We start from the raw sequence: 21,908 nt of genomic DNA, 5'->3' as shown, positions 1-21,908 counted from the left end.
TTTAAAGAGGAAAAAAAGTTCAGCAAAACCAACATATTAGCCATATCTGACAATATGTGCAATAGGCTATACCCTAGTGCTCCTTACCCAAATTAAGGGAAAGATGAATTTTCTCAATTCTTCCCTGGGGCTAAGTTTGGCTCTTATGATTAGTCAGCTTTGTGTCCTTTTTTTTTTTTTTTTTTTTTTTTTTTTTTTCTTTTTTCCTTTTTTGGTCTTCTCATTTACATTGTTCTAAATCACTATATATGTGTATATGTGAGAGAATATGTCTGTTTTTCTTGGTGTTGCTTTCTTCATTTTCAGTTAACAAGAGCTTCTCCATACTTCTTTGAATTCTTCATATTTATTGTAGCAGTTATAATAAAAACATTTATGTAAAGGAAAGAGAAGAAAACAAGCATTTAGTAAGTGCCTACCATATACTAGGCATTGTGTGCTAAGCACTTTAGGAATATTTAATTTAACACTCATTACAGTTCTTTAAAATAGGTATTATTGCCCCCATTTTACAGTTGAAGAAACCGAGGCAGACAGAGGTTAGGTGACAGTCACTTGTTCAAGATCACATGGTTAGTAAATGCCTGAGTTCATAACCTCCAGTCTTTTTGATGTCAGGCCAAGTGTTTTGTATACTCAACAACCTAGCTGTCTATGGTACCACAATTTGTTTAATAATTTTCCATTTAGAGGGCAACTGCTTTGTTTCCAGATCTCTTCTTTCATAAAATGTGTAGCTTTGTGTATTTTGGTGCATGTGAGACTTTTCTTTTTGTTAATGTTTTCTTTGTAGTCAGTAATTGCATTTTACAACCATTTAAGCATTTACTATTTACCAAGGGATTATTCTAAATTTTAGGAATACAGTGACAAAAACAAAAAAATAAAAACATCCTATTCTGTATTTAAGGAACTTACTTTCTAGTGGAGGATCCAACATTCAGACTGATAAATGTAAAATAAATTGGGGAAGAAAGGCTCACTAACAATTGGGAGATAGGAAAATCTTTCTGTAATAGACTGTGGGAGTCTTGAATTCAGTTCTGTAAGCCTCTATTTAAGCTCCTACTTCTAAGGAACTGTGCTAGACACTGAGAGAGTATGAAGATAAAAACACATGACCTTAAGTTTTTTATATTCTAATCCAAGATGACATGTTCATAGATAAGTCAATATATGAAAAAGGAAGAGCATGATTTAGGCATAAATGGATTAAAGAACATTAGAAGGATTAAGAATGACTGAAGTTTCAAAGGAAGCCTGAGTGGTGTCCTATTATAGAAATGGAGAATTGAAGGGAAAAAGTTGGTTTTGGGGAAGAAAAATGAATCACAGAATTTGAGAGTTGGAAGGTGACCTTAGAAATCATCTAGTCCAACCCATAGTTAAAGAAATCCCAAAATGAGTTCCATTTTGCATATGTTGAGTTTGAAATGTTTAAATCTAAGTGGAGCTGTCCAACAGGCAGGTGGCAATGCAGAATGAGTTCAGGGGAGAGAGAAGAAGACTGAATATGTAGATCTAGGTATCGTCTATATAGAAATGATATTTGAAGGGGAAGCTAAGCATTTTTAAAGGTATGAAAAAGGAAGGAATACATTTCCATCATAATGAAGCAGCTATAAAGGGATAAAATGAAATGAAAAATTCAGTAAATATGCTAATTTGGCTAGAACATATGGAGTGTGTGAAGGAAAGTAATAATAAGGTGAAAAGAATCCAGAAAGGTAGGCTTGCATCAAATAACAAAGGACTTTTAAAATTAAGCTGAAGAGTTTGTATTTTACCTAGAGTCAGTAAAGACACAGAAAATTTTGAACAGAGAACTGATATGATCAGAAGTAATGGCTCAATGATCAGAGGAGCTAGATTATAGCTACAGTTTACAACTATGTCAGACCACAAGCATTTATTAAGTACCTACTGTGTGCCAGACAGTGTGCTAAGCAAGCTCTGGGGATACAAAGAAAGTTAAAGGCAGTACTTACATTTGAGAAGTTTGCTGACTAATGGGGGAGATCATATGTAAACAGCTAAGTCCTGGCAAGCTATATAGAAGATAAATTGGAAATAAGTAATAGAGGGAAGGCAGTAGAATTAAAAAAAAATCAGGAAAGGTTTCCTGTGGAAGATGAGATTCTAGCTTGGACTTAAAAGGTCAGGAAAGCCAGAAGGCTGATATAAGGTGAGGGAGCCTTCCAGCCTGGAAGATAGCCAGAGAAAAGGCCCAGACCTGAGAGATTCTTGGAAGAGTCAGAAGGCTCTCAGAGTAACTGGTATGGTGTGAATTGTGAGAAGACTATGTAGGGGAACCGATTATAAAGGGCTGTGAATGACAATTAAAGAATTTGATATTTAATCCTGCAGGTGAGGAGACACTAGATTTTATTGAATGGGTTTGGGGCAGGAAGACATGGTCAGACCTGTGCGTTAGGAAGATCATTTTAAGAGACAAATTCCTGAACCTCTCTGGGGCTCACTTTGCTTATTTATAAAATAAGGCAGTTGGACTAGATTGACTAGATCAGGGCTTCTTAAATATTTTCCATTTGTGATTCCTTTTTGCCTTTTATTTTTTTTAACATTACCCCGAGTATATAGGTATGCAAAATAGGTATACAAATCAAACATTTACTGATAATAAATCACAATTTTGCAAACCATCTGGGGTTATGGATCATAGTTTAAGAAGCTGGAACCTGCATTACCTCTAAGATCCAAGCTCAAAATCTATGATCCTGTGCTCCATGCTTCTCTGAATTCTTTGTATTCATTGTTTTTTTCTTTCTTTTTATGTCTCTCTTCTTTAATTTCTTTTGTCTTTTTCTTTCCAAAAGATCTCTATTTTCTTTGTAGGGAGCTATTTGAGTTTCTATCTCTGTACAAATGCAAGCCAGGATTAACCAAAATTTGTAGTTTTAGAGAAATACCTAGCCTGCTGAGGTTAAGTGATTTGCTCAGGCACATATCAGTATGTATTAGAGACAGGAACTTTAATTCAGGTCTTCTTAATTCTAAGGCTAACTGTCTATCCATTCATTTTTTTTTTTTTGATAAAAAAATTTCTTAAAAAAATTTTATGTATAAAAGCATCTCTTAATATTTAGAATTAAATTTTTTAAAAATTGCTTCATTCAAGTGCATATGAAAAGGTTTCTGGATTATCATATTGCTTTATTCCTGGCTTCAGTCTCTTTCTAAATTAAAAGTCTGAGCCCCTCACTTACTTCTTCAAAAACAGAATCTCAGAGCTGTCAGAGACCAGAGAAGCTATCATCCAGTTGAAACTATTCCTTAACATGAATTGCATCTACATCATACCTGACAACTTTTTTTCTTTTTTCTTTTTTTTTTTAATTTATTTATTTATTTTTTTAATTTTTACCAAAATTTTATGCATAGGTAATTTTCCAGCATAGACAATTGCAAAATCTTTTGTTTCAATTTTCCCCCTCCTTCCCCTTCCCCCTTCCCCCAGATGGCAGGTTGACAAATACATGTTAAATATGTTAAAGTATAAGTTAAATACAATACATGTATACATATCCAAACTTTCAACTTTCAAAAGTTTTCCATTCCTTCTCAAATTCCAAACTCTTTAACTTGGCATTTAAAATTCTCTGTAACCTGACTCCAACCTTCTCTCACACTGTACTATTTCCATATTTTGTTATCCTGCCTAAAAGCACTAATTGTCATTCCTGATCTTATCCAGCTCTTCCTTGTTTTTCAAGGGATTTACTTAAAATGGTCCTTGACTGTGAAGTGTGCATTATTCTTCTTTTCCCTCAAGTATGGTACATACTTCTTCATTTCTACTTAGTGATTCTTCTAGTTCTAATCCTAGAAAGTTCCAAAATCTCAGTTCCAATACTGTTAACATTTTGGAGAAAATATTGGATTTGAATTCTGAAGACTTTGCACTCAGTTCTACCTTACGTTATTATTAGTTAACTAGTTCAAGTTATGTACTCACTTGGAGTATTTCTCTAATCATGAAATAGAGTTAATGGCACTATTTCCTGTATAAACTGTTATGAGGAAAACAATTTTTCCCCAATTGGTAGTATTTTATTTTTTTCCAAGTACATATAAAGATAGTTTTCAACATTCATTTTTGTAAGATTTTGAGTTCCAAATTTTTCTTCCCTTCTCTTCCCTCTCTCCTTCCCAAGACAGCAAGTAATAGTTATTCAGTACAGTCATTTTAAACATATTTCTATTTTAGTAATGTTGTGAAAGAAAAAATATTTAAAAAAAAGGAAAAATCATGAAAAGGAAAAAAGAAATAAAAATAGCATGCTTTGATCTGCATTCAGTATCCAGAGATCTTTCTTGGATGTAGATGGCATTTTCTATCACAAGTCAATTAGAATTGTCTTAAATCACTATACTGCTGAGAAGAACCAAGTTGATCATAGTTGATCATCACACATTTTGCTGTTACAGTATATAAAGTTCTGGTTCTGCTCATTTCACTTAGCATCAGTTCATGTAAGTCTTTCCAGGTTTTTTTGGAATCTCACTTTGTTAGGTTCTTACTAAGTGCTAATGAGATAATGAGATATTAGGTTCTTATTAAGTGCTAAGTCGGTACTTAACAATTCTCTAGTTCCTGCCTTTACTGGGAGTTTTACTTGTGAACTCCTGGGGAGGAGCTTGCATGCTTAGGAGGAGCAAACTCATTGGTTGAAGTATTTCTTCCCAGAAGCCCTTGTGTTATCCCACACCCATTCTCTGGGAGGATAAAAGAGGACGGCACTGGAGAGATAGAGTCTTGTCTGGACCAGACTTGAGGCGGCTCTCTGGAGGAAAGAAGAGTCTCTGCTCTAGGCCAGAGTTGAGGAAGCTCTCTGGAGGAAGAAGTGTCTCTCTCCTCTAGACCAGAGAGCAATTGGCAGTTTCTGGAGACAACAGCACATTACACTTCCTGACTTCGACACTAGTTCTTTACCCCCTTCACCATAAGAACCTAACATGCCTTCTCATCATTTCTTATAGAACAATAATATCTTATTACATTCGTGTACTATAACTTGTTCAGCCATTCCCTAATTGATGGGCATCTCCTCAATTTCTTATTCTTTGTCATTACATAAAGGGCTGCTATTAACATTTTGCACACATGGGTCCTTTTTCTTTTTTTATGACATCTTTGGGATACAGATCTAGTAATGGTATTGTTGGATAAAAGGATGTGCACAATATTATAAAACTTTGGGTATAGTTTTAAGTAGCTCTTCATAATAGTTGTATCATTTTATAACTCCATCAGCAGTGTGTCAATGTCCCAGTTTCCCATATCCCCTCCAACATTTATTATTTTCTTTTTCTGTCATCTTAGGGCATCTGATAGGCATGAGGTAATTTTAATTTGCATTTCTTTAATGAATAGTAATTTAGAGCATTTTTTCATATAATTATATTCGGCTTTTACTTCTTCAACTAAAAATTCTGTTTGAACATTTAACAATTGTAGAATGATTTATATTCTTAGAAATTTGACTCCATTCTCCATATATTTTAGAAATGAGATCTTTATCAGAAATATTGATAGTAAAAATGTTTCTCAGCTTTTTTGTTCCCTTTTTACTTTTTGGATGCATTGATTTTATTTGTGCAAAACCTTTTAATATAATAAAAATTATTCATTTTTCATTTTTTAAATTTTATCTATTTCTTATTTGGTCATAAATTCCTTCCTTTTCCAAAGATCTGACAGGTAAACTATCCCTTGTTCTTCTTATAATATTACCCTTTATGTCTAAATTATGAACCCATTTTGACCTTATCTTGGAATAGGATGTGAGATGCTGGTCTGTGCCTAGTTTCTGCCACACCATTTTTCAATTGAGGAAACAATTTGTAAAACTTAATGTGATGCATATCTAATGTATGTCTAAAACGCTAATATTTCCTTCCCCCCAAAATTGCAATATCTTCCTGCCTAGTTGTATTTTTCCCAAGTACTTATTTTGTATTCTATTTGTATGTATCTTATCTCCCCTACTAGTTTATAATCTGGGATCATGTCATAGTTGTATCAGCTAGTATGATTGCATGAACATAAGACAGATGATTAGTAAATGCTTAGACTGGATTGTCTATGTTGTGGCTATCTCCATATTAAACCCTTTTCCTATAAAATAGAAAGTAGGTGGTTTTTTTTTTTTGTTTGTTTTTTTGTTTTTTGTTTTGTTTTGTTTTGTTTTGTTTTTACCAATTTCCATTTCAGATCAGAGATTGAAGTTCTGGATAAGAATATCAGAACTTAAAATACTAGAAATCTTGATAATGTATGTGGAATAAAGTAGATGTCCTAAAAAAGATATAGGGGGCATAGGGAAGAATATTGGGTTCATTTGTTTTCTTTTATGATTCATCATCTTGATAATTCAGTCTTCATTTCTCCTGGAGGAATGAGAAGACTTTCCCCACCCTGTTTTTTTTTTTTTTTTTTTTGTGAATCTGTGTGAGAGCAAGTGGTTCAGTAGAAAGAGAACTGGATTATTGTGAATCCCAAATAGAGTATTTATTCTGTGACCTTAGTTGGATAGGTCACTTAACATTTCTGCTCTCTCGCTTCCTTATCTGTCAAATGAAGTGGCTGTATTAGATGACCTGTAAGGTCACTTTTTGCTTTAAACCTATGATTCTATGAAGAGTATTTTTAAAAAAGATATTTTAAGTAAGCCTTTATACCTATCAGCTTTTTGTATTTTAAAAGTCAGTCCCAGAACTGTGAGTGAGGGATCTCAGAATTCTATTAAATTGAATTTAATATATGCATGTTGAAAATTTCATATACCTGAATTGAAATTCTTAAACCTGAAAGAAGATATTTGGTCTTCTTTTGCGAGTCTTCTTGGGCATGTGACCCAACAAAACAATTTAAAAGGAATTCCCATTCAGGTACTGTTGTGTTATATTTTGACCATCATCCTTTTCTCCTCCAAAATCATAACTCTGCTCTTCAGTCCTGTGGCTCAGATACAGGTTTTTTTCTCTTATTTTGTTTGGAACCAGGACTCTAAGACATTTCTCACATCTCCAGTTCCTTTTCAGATACCCTTTAAGAGCTATCTTTTCTCATGAGAATGTAGAGTTTTGTAGGATCTGCCTCTTAAGTTCTCTTCTAATTTTGTGATTCTGTAGATACCAAGGCAGGAGGGAAGGGAAGGGAAAGGAAAAGACTTCTAATGTCCATCTTAATTATTAAAACTCAACTTTTGTGATTTAGACAATGTTGAAGGTAAAGTTTCACAAAAGATTTTAATTTAAAAATAAATGGTACAGACCATATACATTTCTGCCAAAGAAAGGTATTAACATATCATATCACTACAAATTACAGTGACAAAAAGTCTTTAATGTGTGCACACATCTAAGACAATCAGCAAAGAGAGACTATATTTGGTAACAGATTCCTTTTATTAAAAATTGCCACTTTTTGGTGGTAGATTCTCAGGCATGTTCATATGTAATATGCTTAAAATCCTTTAATATAAATCTTTTTACATTCTTTGGGGATAGGCCCTGAAGAGGCCCCCTAGAATGATTCCCTCATGATCACTATAAGCCTTGTTAGTTCTAGGTATCCAACTTTCTTCTTTTTCCCTTGTGGTTTCCTACCCAGAAACCACTATTACCAGTCACTCCTAATTCCCAGGCCCTCAGAAGAATCTCTGGCCACTGTTTCACACAGTGGTTCTACCAGTCTTACCTCAGTCAGAGGTCTTCAGAGATCTCTGGCCACCACTTCATCAAGCAACGGTTATATGTATGACAGAAGACAGCCACATGCAAGCTCAAGATCTTTTATTACATGTATTCATATCCTGCCCTTCTGATCTCCTTTTCACTCTTAGTCAACTCCTAGTAAAATTTCTAATAAAACTACCTACTTTCTGGTCCCCACAGCTTATATAGAGTCTATGAGGTCACACTCACAGCCAATCAGAGAAGGAGAGGGTTTCTGTTGATGACTTGGATCTCAATGCAACCAGAGCTACTACCCACAAAGTGGTCTATGCTGATCACAGAAAACCACATCCGGAGATCTCAGGCTTCAAGGCCTATTGCACTGTGCGTGGGTCCTCCCCTGACCCTTACATTCCCTAGACTCAGGCATCCTAGAGGCTTAAGGATAAATATGAAACACTTCATCTAGGTTGAAATTGGGGGTAGAAGTGGGGATTTTCCATTGCCTGTTGTTTGAAGGAGTTTTGTACCCTGGGAAAAAACATGGATTTTTTGTTGTGTTTCTTGCCCAGGAAGACCCTACTCTAGTCTGGGGTAAAGTGACTTGCCCAGGGTCACACAGCTAGGAAGTGTTAAGTGTCTGAGACCAGATTTGAACTCAGATCCTCCTGAATTCAAGGCTGGTGCTCTATTCACTGCGCCACCTAGCTGCCCCCTATTCTAGTCATTTTGAGAAATCTACCTTGAACATACATTTTCTGAAAGAAAGAAAATGGGAAGGAAAAAATAGGCTTAAATATATAAAATTCTAAAATTGAACTAATGGTATTTTTTTTCCTAAACCTGTTTTGTATCAATAATTACCATTAGTAACTCATGCTCAGGAATCTTTGAACTTCTCCTTTGTTGTATATATTTAGTTACTAAGTTTTGCTATGACCATATAAATTAGCAGTATTTCTCTATTTGGTTACCTCTTTTTCTTTCATATTGACTTTGTAGTAGTTTAGGCCTTCACTAACTTTACTCTGGACTATCATAATCTCCTATATGATCTCTTTGCTTCTAATCTTTCCCCTCTCTATTCCACTTAATATATAGCAGCCAGATTGATTTTTCTAAGGCATAGTTCTGATCACATCATTCAACATCTCATAAAATTTTAATAGCTTCTCCTTTGCTTGCAACATAAAGTTTAAATTATTTAGATTATCATTCAGTGCACTCTGTAGACTGGCTTCAGCCTGCCCTTCTAACTCATATTTTTCCCCTTTCTGTACATTTTCAAGGTCCAAATAAATTGTGACTATTTAATTGTACCTTGAACATATCCTATGGTTTTCTACTTTTAAATGTCTTTGTTCACAGTCTTCCCTATATCTAACTTGCCCTTTCTCTCCATCTCTGGCTGCTGATGGTTCAACCTTCCTTGACTCCTTCCTTTTTCTCCCTAACCTGAAGCTAGATGTGAATTATCTCTCATTAGATAGGTAATAAACATGAATTTATTAAGTATCTACTATGTGCCTAGACAAAAATAAACACCTTGGCCCTCAAGGAGCTTTTGATTTCAGAGTACTTTGTGTTTTTTTTTTATTGTCTTCTCATTATATTGTATTACTTGTTTCCACACACATACATATGTATGTATGTGTATATATGTAATGCTCTTCTCTAAAATATAATGTTCTCTGGGAGCAGGTTTCTTGAGGAGCTTCTGGTAGCAGCCTTAGTTTCAGTTCAGTTCAATAATCACCCCAAATGCAGTCAGGAGCTAAAAGTTCAGATCCTTTATTGTCTCCTTCAGAATAGCCTGGTTAGCTTTCTTAGAGACTTCTCTCTCTCCTTGGTTCCAAGAGCTCTTGCCACTAGTCCTTTGTCTCTTCCAGCTTCTGCCTCTAGCTCCCTTTGAATCTCCAAAGTCTCCACTCAGCACAAAGGTGGAAAATGGAATGAATCTGTCTCCGCCTCCAAAAAATGTGCTTGTGGGTCTGGTACTGAGAGCTTCTTGCTTATATGCTGTATACTGAGAATACTCCAATCATTACATCACTAGGAAACCATTATTTGTTGTAGGATTAAATCAATGCTAAACTAGATTTAACTATTGTCTCCTCAATTCCACTTAGTACCTTGTTTCAAGTTCTGGCCTATAACATCTCCTTGTAGGATCAGATCAATCATTACTGAACCATGCTAAATTAGATAATTATTGTTTCTATCAATTTCACTGTCTTAGTACCTTGTAAGAATCACAACATATGTGTGTGTGTGTGTATAAAATTTTTTTTATCAATCCTATTAAGCTATAAAATGCTTGATGTAGCTGTCCTTGTCTCTTCTTTAGGGCCCAGCACATTATATATAGCACATAGAATGTATTTAATAAATGTTTGCTTGACTGTTTAAATGAATATTTAAAGAAAATATGAAAATCAGTTCCATTAAAAAAAATCAATAAGGGATTGTATCTTGCTTCTCTGTATCTAAACTATAACCATTTCCCAAATTGCAAAGGAAAAGTGTATTCACAGTATTATAAGAATATAATTCAAGCCATATGCCATAAATGTTCTTAGCTTCCTTGATAGGAGAGGACAGGAGAGAGAATCAGATTGCTCTTTTTGACATTATTAGCTTGGCACCATCATCAAAAAACATTTTTTAAAATGTCAGTTCTTGATTCTGTGCTAATTATTATGTGAAATTAAATAAATGTAAAAACTTACCATTGGAAAGAAATTAAAGGCCATTTACATTTAGTCTGATTACTTACCCAAAACATAAATTCTTCCTACAGAATTCCTTTTAACGTTTTCTTTTTTATTATAGACTTAACAATTATCAATAACCTTATAAACATTATAATATACAAAGAATAAAAAACATATTCAATACCTCAATCAAGCAAGGATAAAGCACAAAGAGAAAAAGAACTACAACTTGATTTTTACTATCCTTGATTAAAATTTTTAAAGTAAAATCCTGTCAAGCAGACTATAGCAATTCAATCAGGAAATTAATTATGACCCAAATGTATTTATAACAAGGAGATGGCAAAGTTGGCTCAGCATTAGGAAGACAGTCAATATAATGAATCATATTAAAAATAACAAACATCCCAAACCACATGATTATCTCAATAAGTGCTGAAAAATCTTTGATAAAATACACTGTTCATTTGTGCTAAAAACCCTACAAAACACTGGCATAGAGGGATTATTGTTTATTACTAGAAAAAGTATGTTTTCAAAAAAAAATAAGAATTATATTAAAGGATAAAGTAAAGATAAGATTCTGAGTTTTACTGATGACTTAAAAAATCCTAGGAAATCAATAAGACTAATAATTGAAACAATATTTTCAGTAAAGTTGTAGTCTTCAAAATAAGCAGTTTTATGTAATAATAATAATAACAATACAAGAGATAATAATAGAAAGGGAGATTCCATTTCACATAATTGCACAATGTATGGAGGTCTAAATGCTAAAGTATGCAAAATATTTGTGTAGATTTAATTACAAAGTTGCCTGTTCCTTAAAGAAATAAGAAACTTAAATAGCTAGAGAAATATCCAGTGCTCATTAAGAAAGGATATATTTACATATACATATGTAGATATATACATTCACATACATACACACATGTATCTCCCTTTCATCCCCAAGCTAGCTACATTAAGATAAGATATATTTATGTATGCATATGTACATAACTACATACATACATACACACACACACACATACCCCAGATACACACATGTCTTTCCTATCCCTAGTGACTCATTAAATCCTGTTCCATAATTTAGCTTGTTACTTAACCTCCCCCCACCCAGGAATCTCTCCCTTGTCTTCTTCCCTCATCCTTTGCTTTCATATACACCTATATCACCCCCTTTATTTCTTTATAAATTTTGGAGGGTGTTATACCCTTCATGATATCTATGTATCTAATGTTGTCTGTTGAATCTAATCGTGATGTAAGTTCCTTTCCTCCTCTAATGCCTCTGTGTCTATTCTTCCTCTGCATCTCATTTGTATAACCTAGTTACTATTTTTGCCTTTATTCTTGCCAGTCTTTCTTTTCAATTTACCCTATTATTGATGCAAATCTAAAACATAAAGTATGCATTTCCCATTAAAAAAAAAACAAAAAAAAAAACAAACATTTTGCACATTTGCAAAGTTTGTTTAAAGTTTGTCCATATGAGTTCCTTAAAATTGCTCTTTGATATTGGTCTTATATATTAAATTTTCTGTTAATTTTAGCTAATAAAAGTCCTGAAAATCTGCAAGTTTGTTGAATGTACCTTTTTTCTTATTGAAAATTATAGATAATTTTGTTGGATATGATTTTTTTGGCCAGAGGCCTAGCTAGTTCTTTTAGATATGATTCCAAGTCCTGCAATCTTTTATTGTAGCTGCTGAGAAGTCTTGTACAATTCTAATGTAGCTCAAAAATATTTGAATTGTTTTTTTCTTGTTTCTTGCAAAATTTTCTCTTTGATACAGAGTTTTCAAAATTAGGCAATAAGATTCCTATGTGTTTTCCACAAAGATTCTCTTTGATGTGGTGATCAGTGGATTTTTTCTGTTTGTACTTTCCCCTTATGTTTTATCACTCCAGGACACTTCCCTGCATTGTTTCAAGATTCTCTTTTTGATCACAATTTTCTGTTTTGTTATTTCTTGGTTTCTCATAGCTTCACTGGCTTCCCCTTACCCAATTCTAATTTTCAAAGAGTTCTTTTTATCTTTGTGACTTTGTACCTCCTTTTCTAATTAGTTAACGTTTTTTCAAATTCTTGTTTTCCTTGGATGGTTTTAATTTTTTCTTTAGTTTTTCCTCAATGTCTCTCATTTCATTTTTGAATTCTTTTTTGAGTTCTTCTATAAATTCTTTGGGCAGTGAGGCATTTCAACTTGCTTTTTGGGGTAGAAGCTTTTTTTTTTTTTTAAGTGTCTTCTGAAGATGAATCCTGGTCTTTTCTTGTTCCCATAATATGTTTCAGTGGTGGGGTTCATTCTTCTTTGCTGATTCATTTCTTAAAAATAAAAGGTATTAATGTAAGCACCTCTAATTGTAGTGTGAAGAGATAGTGCTTTAAGATTACTTTCAGCTCTCCACTCTGATCAGGAACCCCAAATCAAGAGCTTTTCCCTCTTGCAAGTGCCCATAGCCAGCAGCATCCCTGCCCCACTGTTTCTGCACTCAGGGTACTGGTTCCTTCTTGCTCAAGGCCATGTCTTAGCTGCACAGCTGGGCTTGGTGTTCTCAATCAACTGAGGTTCACTCAGTCTTCCCAGACTCAAACTCCAACTCGACAAACAGTTCAGTAGATGAAAGTCTCTGTGTTTCCTTTTGAGGTTCTAACCACAACTAGCTAGCCAAAAGGGTCCCCACTTAATATTTCTGCAGAGCTAGGCTGGAGGTGTTTGCATATCAGACAGCCATAGTGTTTTTTTTTTTTGTTTGTTTGTTTTTTTTAACCTACGTTATCCACTACCTTTTCTTCTGTCTTTTCTCCCTTTCTCTTACCTTTTTTCATAGTGTTTCTGTCTTCCCTTCTGCCTTACCCCTCCATTTTATTTCCTCTTTCTCTTTACAGTATTAGATCAATTTCTATACCCAACTGAATAATTAAGTTATTCCCTTCAAGGCAAAACTGATGAGATCATGCTTCAGACAATGTTCATTCCCCTCCCTTCTTTCCCTATACTGTAATAGATCTTTTGTACCTCTTCATGTGATCTAATTTGTCCCATTATATCTCCCCTTTCTTTTTATTTTCAATACAGACCTTTTTCCACCATTTAGTGTCTTTTTCTTTGATATCATATCGGAGTCCATTTATAACCACACTTCTAGTCCATGTAGTTTCCCCCTTTTGTCTGCCTCTGTGACTGATACAGTTCTCAAGAGTTAGAGATATTGTTTTCCTATCTAGGGATGTAAACAGTTTAACTTTTAATAATATATATTTCCCCCTGTTTACCGTTCTATGATTCTTTTGAATCCTGGGTTTGTAGATTAAATTTTCTGTTTTGTTCTGGGGTGTTTTTTTGTTTTTTTAAATACAAATGATTGAAAATCTTTCTTCATTGAAGATTTATTGCTGCTTCCCCTGAAAGATGATGTTAAATCTTGCTGGGTAGTTAATTTTGGTTGTAACATCTAGAGCCTTTGCCATCTAGAATATAGTATTCCAGGCCCTTCGATCTTTTATTGTAGAAGCTGCCAGAACCTGGGTAAACATGACTGTTGATATTTGAATTGGTTTTTTTTTTCCTAGCAGCTTGCAGTATTTTTTCTTTGAGATTGTAGTTTGGGAATTTTGCAACAATGTTCCTTAGGGTTTTTTCCTTGTGGGATCTCTTTCCAAAGGTAATCGATGGATTCTTTCAATGAGTATTTCCCACTCTGTTTCTAGAATATTGGGGTAGTTTTCCTTAATGATCTCTTGAAGAATGCTATCCAGGCTCTTTTTTTGGTCATGGTCTTGAAATAGACCAATAATTTTTAAATTGTCTCTTCTGGATCTATTTGGCTGTTTTTTCCAATGAAATATTTCACATTTTCTTCCTTTTTTTTTTTTCCCATTCTTACTAGTTTAACTGATTCTTGCTGCCTCATAAAGTCATTAGTTTCCATTTGCCCCATTCTGGGGTTTAGTGTGTAATTTTCTTCAATTAGCTTTTGAATCTCTTTTTCTATTTGGTTAATTTTACCTTTGAAGGTATTGTTTTCTTTAGTGGATTTTTTTTTCCCATTGGGCCAGTTGTATTTTTTTCTTCTACCTCTCTTACTTGCCTTTTATGAGCACTTCCAAGAAACTTCTTTGGGATTGAGACAAATTCATATCACTCTTTTGAGATTTCCTTTTTGTCCTCATCTGAGTTGGTGTTTTCTTCTTTTCTTCTTCTTCTCTTCTTCCTCTATTCCTTCCTCTTCTTCTTCCTTCTTCCTCCTCTCCTCTCTTCCTCTCCCCTCCTCCTCCTCTTCCTCCTCCTCCTCCTCCTCCTCGCCTCCTCCTCTTCCTCCTCTCCTCCTCCTCCTTCCTTCTCCTTCCTTCTCCTCCTCCTCCTCCTCCTCCTCCTCCCTCCTCCTCCTCCTCCTCTCTCCCTCCTCCTCCTCCTCCTCCTGCTCCTCCTCTCCTCCTCCTCCTCTCCTTCCTCTCTCTTCTTCCTCTCTTCTTCTTCTTCTTCTTCTCTTCTTCTCTTCTTCTTCTCTCTTCTTCTTCTCTTCTTCTTCTTCCTTCTTCTTCTTTCTTCTTTCTTCTTTCTTCTTCTTTCTTCTTCTTTCTTCTTCTTCTTCTTTCTTTCTTCTTCTTCTTCTTCTTCTTCTTCTTCTTCTTCTTCTTTCTTCTTTCTTCTTTCTTCTTTCTTCTTTCTTCTTTCTTCTTTCTTCTTTCTTCTTTCTTCTTTCTTCTTCTTCTTCTTCTTCTTTCTTCTTTCTTCTTTCTTCTTCTTCTTCTTTCTTCTTTCTTCTTCTTCTCTTCTTTCTTCTTTCTTCTTTCTTCTTCTTCTTTCTCTTCTTCTTCTTCTTTCTTCTTCTTCTTCTTCTTTCTTCTTTCTTCTTTCTTCTTCTTCTTCTTCTTCTTTCTTCTTTCTTCTTTCTTCTTCTTCTTCTTCTTTCTTCTTTCTTCTTCTTCTTCTTCTTCTTCTTCTTCTTTCTTCTTCTTCTTTCTTCTTCTTTCTTCTTTCTTCTTCTTTCTTCTTCTTCTTCTTCTTCTTCTTTCTTCTTTCTTCTTCTTCTTCTTCTTTCTTCTTTCTTCTTCTTTCTTCTTTCTTCTTTCTTCTTTCTTCTTCTTTCTTCTTCTTCTTTCTTCTTTCTTCTTTCTTCTTCTTCTTCTTCTTTCTTCTTCTTTCTTCTTCTTTCTTCTTTCTTCTTTCTTCTTTCTTCTTTCTTCTTTCTTCTTTCTTCTTTCTTCTTCTTCTTCTTCTTCTCTTCTTCTTCTTCTTCTTCTTCTTTCTTCTTCTTCTTTCTTTCTTCTTCTTCTTCTTTCTTCTTTCTTCTTTCTTCTTTCTTCTTTCTTCTTCTTCTTTCTTCTTTCTTCTTTCTTCTTTCTTCTTTCTTCTTCTTCTTCTTCTTTCTTCTTCTTTCTTCTTTCTTCTTTCTTCTTTCTTTCTTCTTTCTTCTTTCTCTTCTTCTTTCTTCTTTCTTCTTCTTCTTCTTCTTCTTCTTCTTTCTTCTTTCTTCTTCTTTCTTCTTTCTTCTTTCTTCTTTCTTCTTTCTTCTTTCTTCTTTCTTCTTTCTTCTTTCTCTTCTTTCTTCTTTCTTCTTTCTTCTTTCTTCTTTCTTCTTTTTCTTTCTTCTTTCTTCTTTCTTCTTCTTCTTTCTTCTTCTTCTTCTTTCTTCTTTCTTCTTTCTTCTTCTTCTTCTTTCTTCTTTCTTCTTCTTCTTCTTTCTTCTTCTTTCTTCTTTCTTCTTTCTTCTTTCTTCTTTCTTCTTTCTTCTTTCTTCTTCTTCTTCTTTCTTCTTTCTTCTTTCTTTCTTTCTTCTTTCTTCTTTCTTCTTTCTTCTTCTTCTTCTTTCTTCTTTCTTCTTCTTCTTCTTCTTCTTTCTTTCTTCTTTCTTCTTTCTTCTTTTCTTCTTCTTCTTTCTTCTTTCTTCTTTCTTCTTCTTCTTCTTCTTCTTCTTCTTTCTTCTTCTTTCTTCTTTCTTCTTTCTTCTTTCTCTTTCTTCTTCTTCTTTCTTCTTTCTTCTTTCTTCTTTCTTCTTCTATTCTTCTTTCTTCTTTCTTCTTTCTTCTTTCTTCTTTCTTCTCTTCTTCTTCTTCTTCTTCTTCTTCTTCTTCTCTTTCTTCTTTCTTCTTCTTTCTTCTTTCTTCTTTCTTCTTCTTTCTTCTTTCTTCTTTCTTCTTTCTTCTTTCTTCTTTCTCTTTCTTTCTTCTTCTTCTTCTTCTTCTTTCTTCTTCTTCTTCTTCTTCTTCTTCTTCTCTTCTTCTTTCCTTCTTTCTCTTTCTTCTTTCTTCTTCTTCTTCTTCTCTTCTTCTTCTTCTTCTTCTTCTTTCTTCTTCTTTTCTTCTTTCTTCTTTCTTCTTTCTTCTTCTTCTTCTTTCTTCTTTCTTCTTTCTTCTTCTTTCTTCTTTCTTCTTTCTTCTTTCTTCTTCCTTCTTTCTTCTTCTTTCTTCTTTCTTCTTTCTTCTTTCTTCTTTCTTCTTTCTTCTTCTTTTTTTTTTTAACTTTTATTGTTGAGCTCTGCTCCTGGGGTAAAGGGAGTGCTGTCCCAAGCTTTTTGTGTAGCTCTGAGTCTTGGCTTTGAGGACAGGGGCCCTTTGTGTTTTCAGGGGTAGTTTTGCCTGTTCTTTTCAGAAACAGCCTGATGTTCCAAGCCTTCTGACTGAAGGCTGCTTCACTCATCTGCTCCTCTGCTGATCCAAGATTGAGGATCTTAGTTGCTAATTTGTTTTAATTAAGATCTTTTCACTGGCTTTCCCAGAATTTGTTTGAGCTGGGCATTCTTGAATCTTTTCTGGTCCATCTTGAGCTAAAGAGTGGTTTCATGTGGTTTTAAAGGGAAACTGGGAGGGCTCAAGCAGTTTCCTTATTTTATATCCACCATCTTAGCTCTACCCCCAGAAGATCAGCTCTCACTCTCAAGGAACTCACATTCTCATTGGGAGCAGAACATGTATAAATGAATAAATATAGAACAGATAGAAGCAAACCTTAAGGAGATAGAACTAGCAATCATTAAGTGAAACTGTCTACAATGCCCTACCTGAGAATGTGTTCAATATTCTATCCTAATCCATTTTTTGCCATGAGGAAGGATGCATTTTTTTTTTCCATTGTTCTCTAGGACCTTCATCTAGTTTTCAGTTTCTTGGAATTTGACTTTTCTTAAATGGTGTTTTCATTTATATTATACTCATTTTGTATATACTTTATTGGTTCTGCCTATTTTGGTTTGTATCGATATAAATTCTCTCATGTATCTCTGAATTATTCATATTAGTCATTTCTTAGTGTATAATATTCTTCCATTTCATTTACATTCTGCCTCTAATACATCATGGCCATAGTATTCTAAGTCATTTAACCTCTCAGTGCTCAAGGCAATTCTTTAAGATTATAAATTGTTAAGGAAGTTAAGTTCCCTATATTAGTTAAGTTAGAGTAAGGTGGTATCATTATCATCATCATTATAGTAATGGCATTCATATGGAATTTTAAGATTTATAAAGTGTTTCATACATTTGTATATGTAGTAGATATGTAGGTATGTATGTAAATATGTTATTTTATTGAATCCTCACAAGAGCCATAGATGCTATTATTATTCCCATTATATAGATAACTGAAGCTGAGAAAGATTAAATGACTTACCCAGAGTTACACAGATTCTGAGGTAGGGTTTGAACTCAGGTTTCCTGATCCATGTTAAATACTCTTGTCTAGCAAGCCATCTACTCATGTTCAATACACACATACACATATATAAGTTTCACAGTTAAAATGTCCATATATCATATTTTAATATTTATAATGAACTAGTTATTATGCAGTATCTTTAGAAGTGTTTAAAATTTTATAATTTTGTTCATAGTTTTTCATACAAATTACATTTTACATTTTTTATAGAATCCCAAGACAAAAGAACAAATTGAGAATCTGTTACGGAATGGAATGAACAAGGAACTAAGAGATCGCCTTTGTTGCAGGATGACTTTTGGCACTGCTGGGCTTCGTTCTGCCATGGGAGCAGGATTTTGCTATATTAATGATCTTACAGTAATACAGTCAACACAGGTATGCACTAAAATATTTCATGTATACAAGTTTTTTAAGATTCCTTTTGTTTTTTTTTTCTTACTGTATTGGATAGTGATTATCTGTTCATTTCTTTTATTGGGAGGAAGATCTTCTGCAGTATAAATTACATACCAACTTGTGACCCTTGGGCATTCCTGTGGCTCTTTTTGGAAGCCATCTGTTTACCTTAAAGGTCACAGTCTGGCTCTACATATGGGTATCCTTCTGGTTATTCTGAGAGGGTAATAACTCAGTTACTTAGCAACCTTTTATGGGTTGAAGTTAGGGAGTGAATTATAGTGTTTCAAATTAATACAAAGGGAGTGAGAAAATACCCAAGTTGCATCTGGCTAGTAGTTAAAAAAATCAGACCTCAGGGATCTGAACATACTTGTGCTTTATCACTTTACCAAGGGAACCAAAATATTGTAGTAAAAGTAAAATATTCAAGGATCATATAATCATAGATTAAGAGCTGGAAGGAATATTGGAGTTCATCTAGGACCTACAAATGAGGAAATTAAGACCCAGAAGGAAAGGAAGCATAAGTTGCTTTGTAATCCCCAAGAGATGGTAGTCTTAAAGTAGTGGAGAAAGCAGACTAGGCCTACACCAACCCTTTGTCCTTTTGAATACTCTTGAGGTTTTCAAATCTATTTAATATAGTATTTGTTGTTGAAAGTGTGTGATTTTATAATATTTTGGTACCTTAAAAAGGCAGTTCTGAATTAAGGGTTTTATAAATAATACAGATTTTGCAGTAATAGTTCTTGCAAGTGTGATATGGTACTTTCTTCCATTTAAGGCTTATAATTGTAAATGAGTGTGAAAACACTTAGAGGATTAAAAACTTTTTATTCAGTGACATGATTAGAGGATGAGGATCATTCCTCTCCCACAAACCCTATGAGCAATATGGCAGATACAGTAGTAAGACTAATACTTCATTGCTGCATGGATCTGATCCATGGCTCTTGAAATCCATGCTAGTGCAATGTAAGCTTTGATATCTTTCTACCAAGTTGTAAAAGCTTAGAATATTACCTCTTTAATAGACTGTGATTTAAGAACTGGTTTTATAAATACAGAAAAGCTCCTTAGTAAGTGATGACTTTTTTTTAGCTGCTATAAGTTAGAAATAGTCTACTGAGGGATGAAAATGTTATGATCTGTATTGGTTGAAAAATAATCACATAAAATACATGGATCTTTAAAATAAATGCCAAAAATTATACTGTATACCTTGTACTCTCCCTGTAAAGTTTAAGTAGTATAAAGGTTTTTAATCCTCATTTTACAGATGAAGAAAGAAAGAGAAATTTCAGTTTAATCATAATTTTAAGTATTGAAGGCTAGACTTAAACTCAGTTGTTCTGATCCCAAATTCAGTTCTTCCTATTACATATGTTACTATTCTAAATTTCAATTAATCAATTATTTATTAAGGTTCTCTCATGTGACTTACCTAAATGTCTTGTGACAAAGAAATTACAAATGACATACTCCCTAAGCACTATATTTTAAATAACATTTTATAGTACTTTCTTATTCACTGTTTCTTTTAAGACATAGAACAAACTTGTGAGAAAGATAATAGTGCTAGACTTTAAATTAATAAACCTGCGTTTAAATACATTATCTGCTACTTATTTCCCTTGTAACTTTGGGCTAGATATTTTATCTTCCTAGGCCTTAGTTTCTTCATCTGCAAAATGGTATTAAACTTAATACCATTTAATACTAGTTCCTTTAATGTTATTTTTATTTTATAGTCCAAAAAACTGAGGTTGAGAGAGGTAATGATTAGACCAAGATCATGTAACTTTTATATGATATATCTAAAATTAGGTTTTCTGTTCCTAATCAGGTCTTCTGATTGTTGTCCCGTACTATTTTCCTTCTAGTCCAGCGTTCTTCTGATACCCAATTCAATACTTTCCCCACTATGCTTTCTAACTCCACATCTACAATCTATTTATAAATAAGTCATACATATTATAAGTAACACAAGATTGTAGGTAACCAAATATGTGATCATATGCTGTGAACTACAAGAGTCAGATTAAAAAGGACAAAGGTAGGTTTGTTAGGAAGAGACAGAACTTGAGTTGGACCTTGAAGACAGGATAAAATTTGGGCATACAGAAAAGGCCCTTGAAGCTGAGATTATTAGGGAAGCAGACTAATTGAAGCATAGGCAGCCTAATTATTGCTATGGAAGTCATTAAAGAGTATTGAAGTTGGGCAAGTCCTATGACTAGGATCTTGAGTGCTTAGGTGCTGAGTATGGACTTAGCACCTAACAAGCCATTGAATATTTGGTTGTTGGAAGAATATCAGTCTGAATTGATGGCAGTGAGAATGCAGAAGAAAAAATAGATGCCAGAAACTTCTCTTCAATTGGTATACAACAGACTTGTTTACATAGAGGGATTAAAAAATAACCCAGATAAAACTAGGTAGTACCATTGAAAATGGTTGTTATAAAAATTTGCAGGCAGAGTCCAATTTTGAACATTTTAACCCCATATAGTAGAGAAGGGAATAAATAGCAAAAGTTTTCATTTGTGGAAATGTAGCAGTTGGAAACTAATTAACTGGTTTTCATTTTTGCTGTGAAATATTTTAGCTTTTAGGTATATTTATACTTTTTTGTTACTCCCTATTAAATTGGGTCTGCTTTTTTTATGAAGAAGTTTTATATATTTTAACTAAAGGTAGTAAGTGAATCACCACCTTGCTTCTGCACATCAAATAACCTCTCTAGGAGTATTGGAGTTAAAGAGGGAACCTGAGAACATACTACTTGGATACCAGTAAATAAATGAATGAATAAATAAATAAATAACTGAATTGAAGGCTGTGAAGTGAAGGCATTAGCTATGAACTAACCATTTAATGTTTTATCTGTTCTAGGGGATGTACAAATACCTTGAGAGATGTTTTTCAGACTTAAAGCAAAGAGGCTTTGTTGTCGGCTATGACACCAGGGGCCAGGTGACCAGCAGCTGTAGCAGTCAGAGGTACACTGTATATATTTCTTGGCTTTTTCTCAATAGTATTTCATTTTTCCAAATACATATAAAGATTTTTCAGGATTCATTTTGATAAGATTTTGTGTTCCAAATTTTTTTCTCCCAGTATTTGTTGTGTTGTGCAAGAAAAATCAGACCATAAGGAAAAGGCAAACAAACAAACAAAAAAGGTGAAAATAGTATATTTTGATCCATATTCAGTCTCTATAGTCCTCTCTGTGAATACAGATGGCATTTTGTTGGAATTGTCTTGGATTACTGCATAGCTGAGAAGAGTTAAATCTATCATAGTTGATCGTGTCCACTATCCATATTTCAAAAAATTAACTATTGAACTGGATTAGGATAGAAAACAATATGACATTTATCCAGTTGTATAAATGCTTTTAAATTGGATCCATGAAATATGAGAT

At 33.8% G+C, this 21,908-nt stretch overlaps 1 protein-coding gene across 1 annotated transcript in view; it reads left to right on the top strand.

Annotated features, from left to right (window-relative positions):
• PGM2L1 (phosphoglucomutase 2 like 1) overlaps positions 1-21,908 on the top strand; it is a 71,190-nt gene that overhangs the window by 5,316 nt on the left and 43,966 nt on the right. Inside the window, exons 2-3 of the mRNA XM_074304055.1 lie at positions 18,290-18,457; positions 21,377-21,483. Coding sequence (XP_074160156.1) covers positions 18,290-18,457; positions 21,377-21,483 — 275 coding nt within the window. The remainder of the gene's footprint in view (positions 1-18,289; positions 18,458-21,376; positions 21,484-21,908) is intronic.

The sequence above is a fragment of the Sminthopsis crassicaudata genome, chromosome 3 (assembly GCF_048593235.1).
Source record: "Sminthopsis crassicaudata isolate SCR6 chromosome 3, ASM4859323v1, whole genome shotgun sequence".
Classification (NCBI taxonomy): Eukaryota; Metazoa; Chordata; class Mammalia; order Dasyuromorphia; family Dasyuridae; genus Sminthopsis; species Sminthopsis crassicaudata.
Note: the sequence above shows the minus strand (reverse complement) of the source record. Positions and strands in the feature narration are given on the sequence as shown.